The 12480-nt window shown below is 62.0% G+C and overlaps 1 protein-coding gene across 1 annotated transcript in view; it reads left to right on the top strand.

The window, feature by feature from the left end:
- CORO7 (coronin 7) overlaps window positions 1-12480 on the top strand; it is a 40233-nt gene that overhangs the window by 27420 nt on the left and 333 nt on the right. Inside the window, exons 15-35 of the mRNA XM_088147759.1 lie at window positions 2572-2626; window positions 2743-2800; window positions 2884-3029; window positions 3123-3218; window positions 3631-3774; window positions 3968-4091; window positions 4282-4457; window positions 4613-4721; window positions 4879-4965; window positions 5112-5254; window positions 5537-5641; window positions 5796-5881; window positions 5965-6106; window positions 6439-6528; window positions 7003-7119; window positions 7614-7749; window positions 8085-8176; window positions 8280-8366; window positions 11676-11760; window positions 11851-11987; window positions 12199-12264. Coding sequence (XP_088003885.1) covers window positions 2572-2626; window positions 2743-2800; window positions 2884-3029; window positions 3123-3218; window positions 3631-3774; window positions 3968-4091; window positions 4282-4457; window positions 4613-4721; window positions 4879-4965; window positions 5112-5254; window positions 5537-5641; window positions 5796-5881; window positions 5965-6106; window positions 6439-6528; window positions 7003-7119; window positions 7614-7749; window positions 8085-8176; window positions 8280-8366; window positions 11676-11760; window positions 11851-11987; window positions 12199-12264 — 2281 coding nt within the window. The remainder of the gene's footprint in view (window positions 1-2571; window positions 2627-2742; window positions 2801-2883; window positions 3030-3122; window positions 3219-3630; window positions 3775-3967; window positions 4092-4281; window positions 4458-4612; window positions 4722-4878; window positions 4966-5111; window positions 5255-5536; window positions 5642-5795; window positions 5882-5964; window positions 6107-6438; window positions 6529-7002; window positions 7120-7613; window positions 7750-8084; window positions 8177-8279; window positions 8367-11675; window positions 11761-11850; window positions 11988-12198; window positions 12265-12480) is intronic.

Here is a 12480-nt window from a genome sequence, read left to right as displayed (position 1 = left end):
CGGGCGAGCGCTCGCAGCGTGTCTCTGCGGAGGCCCCGAGAGGCCACGCTCCGCCGTGGGGTATTGCTCAAAGCTGAGGCCGTTCGGGGGCGCCTCAGTGCCTCCCCGGCTCTGCACACGGCCGAGAAAACTGGGGGCCACTCCTGCCCTCACCCCCCAACTGCCAGTGTGTGGCTGAAGGCGTTTGTCGGGCAGCGTCTGGGGAAGTGGCTTGCCCTGGCCTGCGGAGAGCGCCAGGCTCAAAGTCCTCACTGACTTCTGGGCCTACAGAGGACTGAAACTAGGGTCTCCTGTCCTGCTCCTGGCCGGCGCTTGAGCCCCCAGACTCGCCTGGCTTTTCATCCTTAGCTGGCGTTTCCTTTGAGGTGGGGGGAGGTGTCTCCCCACTGCTTTGGGTGTGAGCTTTCGTCAGCATTGAGGGCTCCTTGTCCTGGTAGGCAGCGGGCAGGGGGCCTGTGGTGGGAGGCCCACGGCCAGCTCCCTCTCCAAATGCTGTTCCAGAGGGCTGAGGACTCAGGCTAGGCTCTGCAGGTTGGCCCGTTTCCGATTGTGGCACCAACCACCCATTGTGCCACATGGACTGGGATGGCGGCCATTGCAGGGAAACCTAGCCCACATTCACGGAGGGGGCGTGGGCAGCGCAGGAGAGGCAGCGCTGGCAAGAATGGTCAAAAGGCCCTTTTGTCCATCCTGGAACGAGGAACTGGATCTAGACAAGGGAAACCGCCCTCGTTTCCTCGGCTGGGAAGGGGGGGTCAGTCTCACCTGGGGGAAGGTGAGGAGTGGGCCATCATTCATAGCCCCAGGCCCCTGCCTGCCGCCTCATCGCTGGGGGCTTGGAGAACCCCTCCAGTGGGACTGGACGCCCTCTTGCTCGCCCCATAATGCCAGCGCTTGTGGTTCGGCCCCGATGCTGCTCCCCCATCGCCAGGGAGGTCTTGGGCCCTGGTGCAAAAGGAGTTGGGCTCCCAAGCAAGCCTCACCGCGCAAGGTGCGGGAGAACGCCTGGCCTCCTGGGCCGTCTTGAGGCCCCACTTCAAGCTCTCCCCACAGACGGCAGGTGGGGAGCATCTCAGGGCTGCCTGCCGACCCACCTCCAGGAGGAGCAGACTTGCTGCCCCCGACCTTCCCCAGACCTGGCCCAGGACAGGCCCATTTTCCGTCTGGTCCTCAGCCTGGTCCAGCTGGAAGGATACCCCGGTCTCCTGCGCGCACACTGACGCACAAGGGTGCCTGCATCACACCCAGGCCTCGTGCCAGGATCACCTGGCAGCCAGTCAGGCGTGCCGCCTTTTCAAGGTGCTCCTGTCACCCCCAAGAAAGAGGACCGGCTGGGCCTGTTTGGGGAGGGAGGGAGGGAGGGAGGAGGCAGCTGGGAGGGCGTGTTGTTTGGAGAGCTTCACCTGGCTTCTCCAGTCGCTATGACTGCTCCGGAGGGCTGGGAGCAATCGAAACCATGCCTTGCCCTCGCCCTCGCCCTCAACCGCCGTCTCCTGCTGCCTGACGGGAAGGTCACCAGTGTTGGTGGCCCCTCTACCTGTCCCCCCCGCAGTGTGTCTCTGCCAAGAAGATAGCAGAGTGTGTCTGCCAAGAAGATAGCAGTCCACCATGCCTGTCCCTGGCCTGTCCCTGGCCTGGGCCGAACTCTGCCAGGGCAGCCTGGACCTGCATCCAAGAGGGTAGTTTCTGCCTGTGTCCCAGACTCTCGCCCCGCAGGCTGCCTACCTTGGCTCCCTCCAGAGAATCCCCGGGCCAGCAGCTGGCTTGACGGATTGCCCCTTCTTTGTACTTTCTGTTGCTTCTCCTGGGCGGCGGGGGCTGCCTTCTTCTAGGCCCAGCCGACTGCCCGGCTCCTTGCACCCCGAAGAGGGGCCACCCTGGGGGTGTGGCAGAGGGGTGGTTGGCTCCTGGCAGGGCCAGTGGGGAAGATGTCAACCTGGGGCTTGTATATCACAGAGCATGACGTGGAAACCATAAATGAGGAAGTGGGTGCTGACAAGGGCAGATAGATATGCAGGTCCTCCTGGCTGCACCTTGGTGCCACCACTGGGTGTGACATTGGCTGGCTGCCAACACAGGGATGCCTGAAGGGGCCCTTCCAGCCGGGGGCCTCCCACTCCCACTCCGGGTCCTGGGCAGAGAAGGCTCTCTCCCACCCCCTGGTGGCCACTGGAAATGAGGGCGGAAGGCTCTGCTGCTGCGGATGGGTGCGTTGCTGGCCTGGGAGAAGGGGGGACCTAGCAATGAGTGGGGCAGCACCTGGCCCAGGAGCATGGGGTGGGGGCAGCGGAGGGAGTCTGGAGCAGCTGCCTCATGCCGAGAAAGATGTGCAGGTGCAGCCGAAGGCTGTTCTCCAAGCTGGATCTTGGAGGAGGGGGTGGAAAGGGCAGCAGAGAGGTGCTGGGGGGGCACTTTCCCAGAGGGAGCTGGCACCCTGGCGAGGGACTGCTGGATGATTCAGAGGAGGGCTCTGGGGAGGGAGCAGCCAGTGCTCTTTGGCACACGTGGCATCTGGATGTGGGCCCGTGGCTCCCTTGCCCGTATCTCCAGTAGGCACCTCTTACCTTCCAGGGCTCTGATCCCACTCTTTGATCCCAGCACCGCCCTTCTTGTCTTGGCAGGGAAGGTAAGTTCTGCTGGGTCGTGGGGCTGCCTGGCAGCAGGCTTACCCACCCCCATGGAAACGGGGGGGGCAAGAAAGGAGCCCTGCAAGCAGCAGCTCAGGCGACTCTTGCCTTCCAGGGAGAGGAGGCGCTTTTCTGTTACGAGGTCCAGCCTGCCCGGCCGGCAGTGACAGAAGGTGAGTCTCCTCCACGGTTTGCTTGGGCAGGGCTCTTGCGGGGTGGGGGTGCCACTCACCACACTCGCTCTGTTTGTGCTCAGTCAACCAGTGTCTGCTGGAGACCCGGACCCAAGGAATGGCCCAGCTCCCCAAGCTGGCCCTGGACGTGACGGCCTGCGAAGTGATGAAGGTGCTGCAGCTGAGCGACTCTGCCGTTGTTCCCATTGGCTACTCGGTGCTCCGGAAGGTAAACAGCTGGGCTGGCAGCGTTGGAGAACGTGGGGGTCTCTGGCGTGTGGCCTTCCAGGCAGACCTTGTTCACCCCCTCCCTGTTTCGCAGTCTACACAGGAGTTCCACGAAGACTTGTTTTCAGACTGTCCTGGAAACGTCCCGGCAACATCTGCTCGGGCCTGGTGGGCTGGAGACAACACGCAGGTGAGGGTCATGGCAGGCGCAGCCAGAAGAAAGGGTGGAGCTCGCCCAGCCAAGACCTGCCAGCTGTGGAGGCTAGCGCTGGCTGCAGCGCCAGCCCCTCCTTGATGCCCTCCGAGGTCTCCAAAGAACAAGGTGCCCCTCCACTCCACGAGGGGCTTGGCTCAGTGGCAGCTTCTTGAGCAGAGGAACCTCCAGAGAACCGTGCAGCGGGCAGGCCTGCCCCAAAGGGCCCACGGCCTCCCTCTCCTGCTGGCATTCTCCAGGGAGAGACTCCGTGCTTCTGGCCTGTGATGCAGCCCTGGCCAGGCACTCACCCACGCTCCTGATTGCAGCAACGCTCTGCCCCGTAGCAGTGCCCTCCTGGGGCTTGGCCCCTCTGGCCGGCATAAGCTTTTCCTGTTTCTTGCTCCAGGTGGAGAGGGTGAGTCTTCATCCTGCCCGCCGGCCCAGCCTGGCCTTCATCTCTGCCTGCCTTCCTCGCTTTCACCAAGACAGCCAAGACCCCCCCTCCTCCCACACGGAGGGGGGGGATCAAGCCGAGGACCTGGACATAAGCGTGAGTGGCCAGGGCTGGCTGGGTGTGGGTAGCCATGCCCGCGTCCCAAGGGCACACCCTCCCCGGCTTCCTGTGAGCAGGGATGATCTGGGCCTGAGGCAGCTTAAGCGGGGCCTGCCCCCTATTCCTCCCCTCCATGCACTGGTCTCGGGCCCTCTTGCACAGGCTGACCAAGGGGTTTGCTTCCCACCAGGTGGGCAGCAGCCTGCCGTCTCCTGCCAGCTCTCTGACGTCTCCCTCCAGCGCTGCTCTATCCCTCTCTGTCACCAGTGGCTTTTCCTCCAGCCCGAGCCAGCGGTCCCTGCAGAACCTTCTGGGTAAGCGTGTGGACTGGGGCACCGGTGGCTCCCTCAGCATCCAAGCATGCCCATGCCCAGGTGCTGGCTGTGCTGCTTTGAGGAATGAACCCTCTCTGCTTGGTTGAGGTGTGGACGCTGTGGGGTGCAAGAAAGATCCTTTGTGGCAACCCCTCCCAGCCCCGTTCATCCCCTGTGCCTTTGCCTCCAGGCCCAAGTTCTGCCTTCCGGCACATTGAGGGCATCATCTTGCCCCGCAGCACCCACATTACCAACCTGCGAGGCTTGAGCCTCACCACGCCAGGGGAGTGTGATGGCTTTTGTGCCAACCGGCATCGCATCGCCATCCCGCTGCTTTCTGCAGGTGGACAGGTGGCCATCTTGGAGGTGAAACACCATTCCCCCTCTCAGTGGTTATGGGGAGGACACAAACTGTCCTGGGGGTCTTTCTGTGTCCTGGTGAGCCGCGGACACACCCCGATGGATAAGGAGGCATGGCCAGGGGCCATCACACGCTTGCCTTCCTTCTGTGTCTCTTGCAGCTCTCCAAGCCGGGCCGACTCCCCGACACCCCCATGCCAGCCATCCAGAATGGGGCGCCCGTCTCAGATCTCTGCTGGGACCCCTTTGATGAGCAACGCCTGGCCATTGGTAGGAACCAGGGGTCTTGGAGTGGGCCTCTCCCCCAGGAGGCCTGTACACTGCAGCCTTCCGATGCCACTGAGCCCCACCAGGGGTCCAGCTCCCGTCCACCCCACCCCATCGCTAGGCTCCCTGCAGCTCTTCCCTCTTTCCCTCTCTGGCACAGCTGGAGAAGACATCAAGATTCGCCTGTGGCGGGTTGAGCCAGCTGGGCTGCAGAAGAAGCCGTTGGAGCCGGAAGTTGTCTTGAGAGGTCAGAGTTGCGTCCTGCAGGGCCCTCCTCTCCTGCCAAGCACCACTGACCCTTCCCCCCATTCTCCCTGTGGCTGGCCGAGGCAGGATCGGCCTGGGGAAGCCTGGCAGGTAGCCTGAACGCAGCCTCTCCCCTTCTCCCTCCAGGTCACACAGAGAAGATCTACTCCATTAAGTTCCACCCTCTGGCCTCGGATGTCCTCGCCTCCTCCTCCTACGACAAGAGTGTCCGGATCTGGGACGCGCGTACGGGAAGGCAGGAGCTCAGCCTCCACGGCCACACGGACCAGGTAAGGAGCACAATGGCCTCTCAACCACTCCCTGTTGTTTCTGGAAGCCTTCTGCAGAACAGCCAGTGACGAAGCCACATCATCCCACAGAGAAGAGGGAACGCAGCCTCGCAGCACCAGCCCCTGTGGATGCAGGGGCGGATGATGGGGAACGGAGTCCGTCCTAGGCCTGGGGTGTTGGAGGATGCCCTGTACATCCTGAGTGTTGTGGCTGACCCAGCATCCTGGAGGCGTACGCCTCCCTCATCCGGCCACGGGGGTTGACCTGTTGGTTGCTTTCAGATCTTCAGCCTGGCCTGGAGCCCCGATGGACGCTGCCTGGCCACCGCCAGCAAGGATGGCAAAGTGCGAGTTTATGAACCTCGGCAGGCTGCTCAGCCCTTGCAGGTCAGGGTCAGGGCAGGCTCTTCTGGAGGGGCAGTGCCCACATTCATCCCCCGTAGCCGGTCCCTGCAGGCCGAGAATCCCAGTCCTGAGGCCGGCCAAGAGGGCAGCTGCAGCACGTTCTTCTTCTGAAGCATCTCCCCGCTTGCCCTGACAGGAAGGCCCAGGGCCCAAGGGAGGCCGAGGAGCCCGCATCACCTGGGTCTCTGGAGGCAAATACTTGCTGGCATCTGGCTTTGACAGGTAAGGCCTCCCACCTCTCCCTTCACCTGACCTGCCTGCAAGAAGTTGCCTGCCTCACCTCTTTCGCACCCTTCTTCTCTCAGCCGCAGCGAACGCCAGCTCTCCCTGCACCAGGCGGAGGCCCTGGCAGCTGGGCCGCTGGCCACAATCAGCCTGGACGTCTCTCCCGCCACCCTCATTCCCTTCTATGACGTGGACACCAGCGTGGCCTTCTTCACGGGCAAGGTGAACAAGGAGGGAGTGGGAGCTTCTCCAACTCGGGGCATAAAGTGCTCGGGGATGTGTGTCCAGGGGAGCATCAGCAACTGCAGGCCATCCCACGTCAGCCACGCAGCATCCTTGGGGGACAGAGATTGCTGTTTTGTTGTGCCTAGCCCCGTGTCTCCCCCGGAGAGGCTCGGCTTCCTCCGTGCCGTTGCCCAGCTGCGCTTCTCCTGGCTGGGCTGCGTCTTCCCATGCCACCTTTTTGGCCAGACGTTACTGCAAGGCTCAGGCAATACAGCCATGACCCCCGGCCTGGGCTGTGCGTTCTACCTTTTCTCTCTCCGGGGGTTTAGGGAGACACGAGGGTCTTCGTCTACGAGATTGTCCCGGAGGCCCCGTTCTTCCTGGAGTGCAACAGCTTTCTGTCCAGTGACCCCCACAAGGTGAGGAGGCTGCGAGGACTGGCCTGGAGAAATGGGGCTGCGATGCTGGGAAACCTTTTCAGGGCCTTCTGAAGCCGAGACAGGCTCTGACTTTGGAAAGGGCCCCTGCGGGACAGTGGGCAAAGGACGGGGAGGAGCAGTTGCCCTCCTGCCCTGCAGCGCCCACTTGGCTGGCTTCTTTACACAGGGGGGCCCGTCTCTGTCACAGGCGAGGTGGCGCCAGGGAGGGATGAACTCTTGGGGGCCTCCCTTCCCTCCGCTTCCCCACGCCTTGAGGCCTCTTTCTCTGCCCAGGCCTGATCAGCGTTAGACGGTTTTGGGCTGCCCTCTTGCGGCTGTCCGCAGCCACAGCATCCATGCAGTCGGGAAGGGAAGGCCATTTCGCAAGACCTTGGCGGCCTTCCTGGGGTGCTGGTTGGGGAGCCATGCCTTGCAGGGCAACCAGTGGAAGTTTCTCTTCTCTGCTGTGCCCAGGGCTTTCACTTCCTGCCCAAGACGGAGTGCAACGTGCGAGACGTCGAGATTGCCCGGGCCCTGCGCCTCCGGCAGACCTCCATAGAGCCTGTGGCCTTCCGGGTGCCCAGGGTCAAGGTAGAACGTTAGGCAGCTGGCCCCTGGCCTTTGGAGCCGGTGGGGTGCGTGTGTGTGTGTGTGTTCCTCAGACCATCTGTCCACGCTGCCAAGCAGCACTTGCAACTGACCAGCCTCGAGTTGCCACTTGAAGGTGTCCTTCACAAACTCAAAATGCCTCTCTGCTTTCCCAGATTATTTATGGGTCCATTTATTTGCCCCACTCCCAAAACTGTGACCTCTCTTGGTGTAAACTGCTAGGGTCCTTTACTTACCGGTAGCCAGGCCTGTCCACGGAAGGGCCCCTCTTCATCTCCTGCAGCTGCTCGGTCTACTCTGGGGCTCCCTTAAGGAGCGGGGCCCCCACTCTAATACCTGGCCCCCACAATTCAGTAACGGATCAGGCACAGGGAAGAGCCTTTCCCGTCTGAGAGGCTGAGCGTTGCCGCTGAGGTCGCTCTAGGGCAGCTTCTGGATCCAGTGTCTCACCCGGTCCCGTCGTTTCCTCCCCACAGAAAGAATTCTTCCAGGATGACCTTTTCCCGGCCACGCAGGTGTGGTGGGAACCTGCCCTGCCCGCCACAGCCTGGCTGAAGGGCGCCAACCAGCAGCACCCCACGCTCAGCCTGCAGCCTAAGGATATGGCCCCAGGTAGGAAGGAGAGGCTAGTGGGGAAGGGCCTCACAAAAGGGCCAGTGCCCCTGCCCTCCTGCTGAATGGCTAGCGCAAGGCCCCTCCTGCTCAGGGACCCCTGTGGGAGGCACAGAGGGGGCTGCAGGGCATCCTGCCATGGTGAGCAAGAGCAGACCGATCTGCTCTGAAAAGTGCTTTTGAAGCCAGGGCGTTGGAGAAGGGCTGGGGATGTTGCTGGGACTTGGCTCCCCACGTGTCTGGCTGAAGGAGCTGCAGTCCCAAGCAGCGGGAGGTCCTGGGCTCGGTAGACATGAGGAAAAGGGGCTTCTGCTGCCTTCCCCCCCCCCCCCCAGTGAGCCAAGCACCCAAGGAGGCCCCCAGCCGGAAATACGTGCCATCCTCTGCCTACCTGGAAGAGAAGTCGGATGAACAGAAGAAAGAGGAGGTGAGCCTTCACCCCCCTCCCGGTTCTCTTCACGCTAGAGGAGGGGGTGGCCCTTCTGCCTTCCGGGGTGAAGAAGGCTCCCCCTAACCCCTTCTCTCTGCAGCTGCTCAACGCCATGGTGGCCAAGCTGGGGAACCGAGATGACCCCCTCCCGCAGGACTCCTTCGAGGGCGTCGATGAGGAGGAGTGGGTAAGAGCGGGTGTGGGAGGGTTGCGCTCTTGCTGGGAGGGGCAGGGGTAGCCCTGGCCTTTGCCACAGCCACGGCCACCCCCCATGTGCCCAGAGAGAGCCAGCTCTTCTCCCTCACTTTCTGTGCCCGGGGTGGGGGGCAGCAGCAGCAGCCAGGAAACAGAGGATTCCTACCTCCATTACTCTTGGGGGATGCGTCGCTAACAGCTGGCTAGTGCCATATTGCTCTGCGGAGGGAGTCTTTCACACTGGAGGGATGAGCTCTGTGCCACTGCCCACAACAGCGCTGCCAGCAGCACATGACTTCTCCCCCCACCCCGGACAGGGAGGTAGCATCATCTCCTCCTCCGAACCATTTGCACAGTTCAGGTTTCGAAGGCCGCCCCGAGCAGCCGCCATGACAGTGGCCAGCTTTGTCCATCTCTTCCTGCTCCACAGGACTAGCTGCAGACACCAGAACAGGCCGACACTGCCTCTCCGCCGGAGCGCCCCGGGCTGCAGGCTGCTTCCTGGGGCCTGGTGGGGATTGGCATCTCCCCCCCGCTGTCCCTGCTCTGCTGCCACCTGGGGCGGGGGCCACCTTGGACCACCTGCTTCCTGAGGGGAGCTGATCTGGCAACAGCTTCTCCCCAGCCCGGGGGCCCTTGGAGGCGGCCTTGGGGGCGCTTCAAGACTGCCCTCGTCGGCCCAGTCTGGGCCCGGCAAGAGCCTTGCCGTTCAGTTCTCCGGCTGTGCCGGGCGGGCCAGTTCTCCGGGAGGCATTCCACGGATGGCAAGTTGCAAGCGTCCTGTTAAGAGGCGCCTTGGGCGTAGAGAAAAATGGTCCGGACGGCTCGTTCCCTGCCCAGCCTGTGCTCCAAGCAACTTCCGGGCCTGGCGTCAGTTGGCCCTTGCTCTGATTCCGCAGCCGACTGTCCTGCTGGGTGCAGCTGTCCCACGAAAGACCCCTTCCTCCCGTCCCAGTCTCCCGTGCTTTGATTCAAACACAGCCCGCTTCCGGAGGAGTCCTCCTCTTGCGTGGCTCCCCAGATGGAGCACCGCCCCAGCCGAATGGATGCTGCCCCGTTCCTTTTTTTTACAGTAGCTTTATTCACTTTTTGAGCAAGAAAGATGAAGACTAACAGAAACCAATATTTAAGGTGAGGGAAAAAGAAAAAGGAAAGAAAGAAGAAAGCCAAAAGTGCAGGGGAAAAAAGAGGGAAAATATAAAGAAATTGCTTCTGATTTTCTTTTACCAGAGTTATAAGTAGAAAATTAAACTGAACTCTTACCCTATGGTTACAACATAGCTTTCATTTTTTCTGTCATCTACTATTTTTCCTAATCATCAAATCCATATATCATAAGTTCATTTTTTTTCTGTTTCACACTAAAAGTCCAAAAAGGGGTTCCAATTGGCATTAATCAGTGTCCTTTCTCTAATCAAGGCTGTCAATTTAGCCATCTCGGCCAGCTCCATCGTCTTCACCATCCACTCTTCCACTGTGGGTAACACTGAATCCTTCCACCATTGTGCGTGTCATATATAAAAACAAAGTTCCATGAGTTTTTTCCAACTTTTTGTTAATCAGTCCCAAAAGAAACATCTCTGGCTTCAATTGTATATTAATTCTGAATTTACGTATTTGAGTCCAAAACCTTTTAGCTTTTTTACATGCCCACCAAGCATGATAAAAAGTCCCCTCTTGTTCGCGTTTCCCGCATACATTCAAAGTACCTTTATACCCTCTAGACAATTTTTCCGGTGACAGACATCAACAATGCATCCTTTTATAACAGTTCTCTTTAAGATAAGAGATGGTAAAGATGTTAACATAAAGTAAATTGCAGGCCTTTCAGTTACATGTTCTCCCATTGTTCCATTTGTATGTTATAACCAAAATTTTAGCCCAATTTATCATGCATTCTTTCATTTGTTCTTCTGTTTCACATTTCAATAAAAGTTTATGCATTTTAACATGTGCATCATTTGTACATAGTTGTTTCAAATTCAGTCTTATGCCGTTCAAAACCAAAAGTCCTTTTGTCCACTTTAAATCTTTCTAATGATTGTACGTAGGAAAACCGTTGACATGCATATCCTTCTGACGTCAAATCTTCTCTTAAGTTCATTTTGAATTCTCCCTGCGGAGACTCTAATATGTCACCGTAAGTGAACCACGTATGTTTCGTTATCACTTCTCTTCCGCAATACGCTTCTTGCGGTGAAAGCCACGAAGGTATTTTTGGACGCGACCTGGATTTGCATCTATTCCCCGTTCTGAGTACGGCACGTCTAACAGAGCGGTTCTTAAAAGCCGCGTCCCGTCACGTCCTAAGTAACCGGGCCACCCACACCCCGAACTGTGTCCTCCGGGCCCGCATCGCCCGCTTTCACGCAACGCAGCTGCAAAGGGCAGCCCCGAACCAGGCCAACCGAAGCCGCCTTTCCGCCCCTCGCCACGCAGGGCCCGTTTCCAGCTCCCGGCGTCCCGCCGCGCGAGTTCGGCACGTCTCGCTGCCCCGTCCGCGAACCCTTCCCTGGGCCGCCCCGCGGCAGGCGCCGCCTCGCCAGAGGAGCGGGGGCCGCCCGCCCGCCCGGACTTCGCCTCTGCCGGCTCTGCTGACCGCGAAGCCGCGGCACCGGGCTCGAGCCGCGCGCTCCTCCCGCTCCCGGCGGTCGGCGGCGGCGCGAGGGCCTTCCGCGCCCGCGGCCCCCCCAGGTCCGGCAAAGGGCCCCGCCGGCCCCGCCCTTCGGGGGAAAGCTCCCTCCGGTCCGGGCGACGCGGGCACGGCCCACGGGCCGGTGGTGGCCGCCCCGCCGGCGGGTGTCGCGGCCCCCGGCCGGAAGGGCGGGACGAGCGGGGGGCGCTTGCTCGCGCCGCTGGAAGGGCGAGAGCGACTCGCGCCCGCCGAGCGCCTCCGCCGCAGCCTCGCGCGCGGCCGGCCCAAAGCTGCCCAGGCCGCCTGGGCGGCAGGAGGAGGCGAGGCTGGCCGCTTCGGCGCTGCCGCTAGTCGCGGAGAACTTGCCCGGGCGGCGGCGCAGGGCGAACCCAACCGCGCGGCTCCTGCACAGTACCCGGGCCTGCCGCTAGGGCCGCCCTCGCGCGCGGCGCCTCACAGCGGCGCTCTGCCGGCGCTGCTCGATGGCTACTTCCGGAGGCGGGGGAACAGTCCTTCCGGCCGCGCTCACCTCCGGGCGTCCTGGGCTCCGCGCGCCCGCGGCGGACATGGTGAGGCGGGGGCGGGCGTCCGGGTCGGGGGCCCTGCGCGCGGGTGGGTGGGCTGGGCTGGGCTGGGCTGGGCTGACGCGGCGCTGTCTGCTTGCAGGCCAAGTACCTAGCGCAGATCATCCTGGTGGGCGCCCAGGTGGTGGGCCGCGCCTTCGCCCGCGCGCTGCGGCAGGAGTTCGCAGGTAAGTCGGGCCGGGCGCGCGGGGCGCGGGGCGCGGGCTCCCCGGGGCCTCGGCCCGCGGCGGGGCGCTAAGCCGCTTCTCTCCGAGCAGCCAGCCAAGCGGCCGCGGGGACGCGCGGGCGGACGGGCGCCCAGTCCGGGGCGGCCTCCGGCTTCTCCGGGATCAGCCTCCAGGAAGCGCAGCAGATCCTCAACGTCTCCACGCTCAGCCCGGAGGAGATTCAGAAGGTGGGCCGCGCCTCCGCGGTTCCCTGCAGACCCGCCCGGTCCGGCGGACGGTGCCTGGAGCCGGCGCGGGTTCGGCCGGGCGGCCTCGCGGAGGGCGGGGCCGGGAAGGCCGAGCCGCTGGGTCTGATCCCGCCGGGCTGCCTTCCCGCCCCCGAAAGTGCCGCCCGCGCGGGTGGGGCTGACCCCGGCATTGCCTGCTTCTCTTCGGCAGAACTACGAGCATTTATTTAAGGTGAACGACAAATCCGTGGGGGGCTCCTTTTACCTGCAGTCCAAGGTGAGTCCCCCCTGCTCAGGCCGGGACGGGAGGGGAGGAAACGACCCACTGGCTGTTGTCGGTGGGGAGTCTTGGATGAAAGCCCACTCTCAGCTCCTCCCCCTCCCTTTTTCTGGCATCGCATTTTTAAGTCCCCCAGGTTTAAGCAAGGGGGCCGCAGCACAGCATCTGCGTTACCTTGGATGGCTGGGGCAGGCATTTTCTGTGTAGCCGCTA

This window comes from Python bivittatus, unplaced genomic scaffold, assembly GCF_059951505.1.
Source record: "Python bivittatus isolate LINGU-HERP-01145 unplaced genomic scaffold, Pbiv_v1 ctg000560_np1212, whole genome shotgun sequence".
NCBI lineage: Eukaryota > Metazoa > Chordata > Lepidosauria > Squamata > Pythonidae > Python > Python bivittatus.
This window is presented reverse-complemented; position numbering and strand designations above follow the sequence as displayed.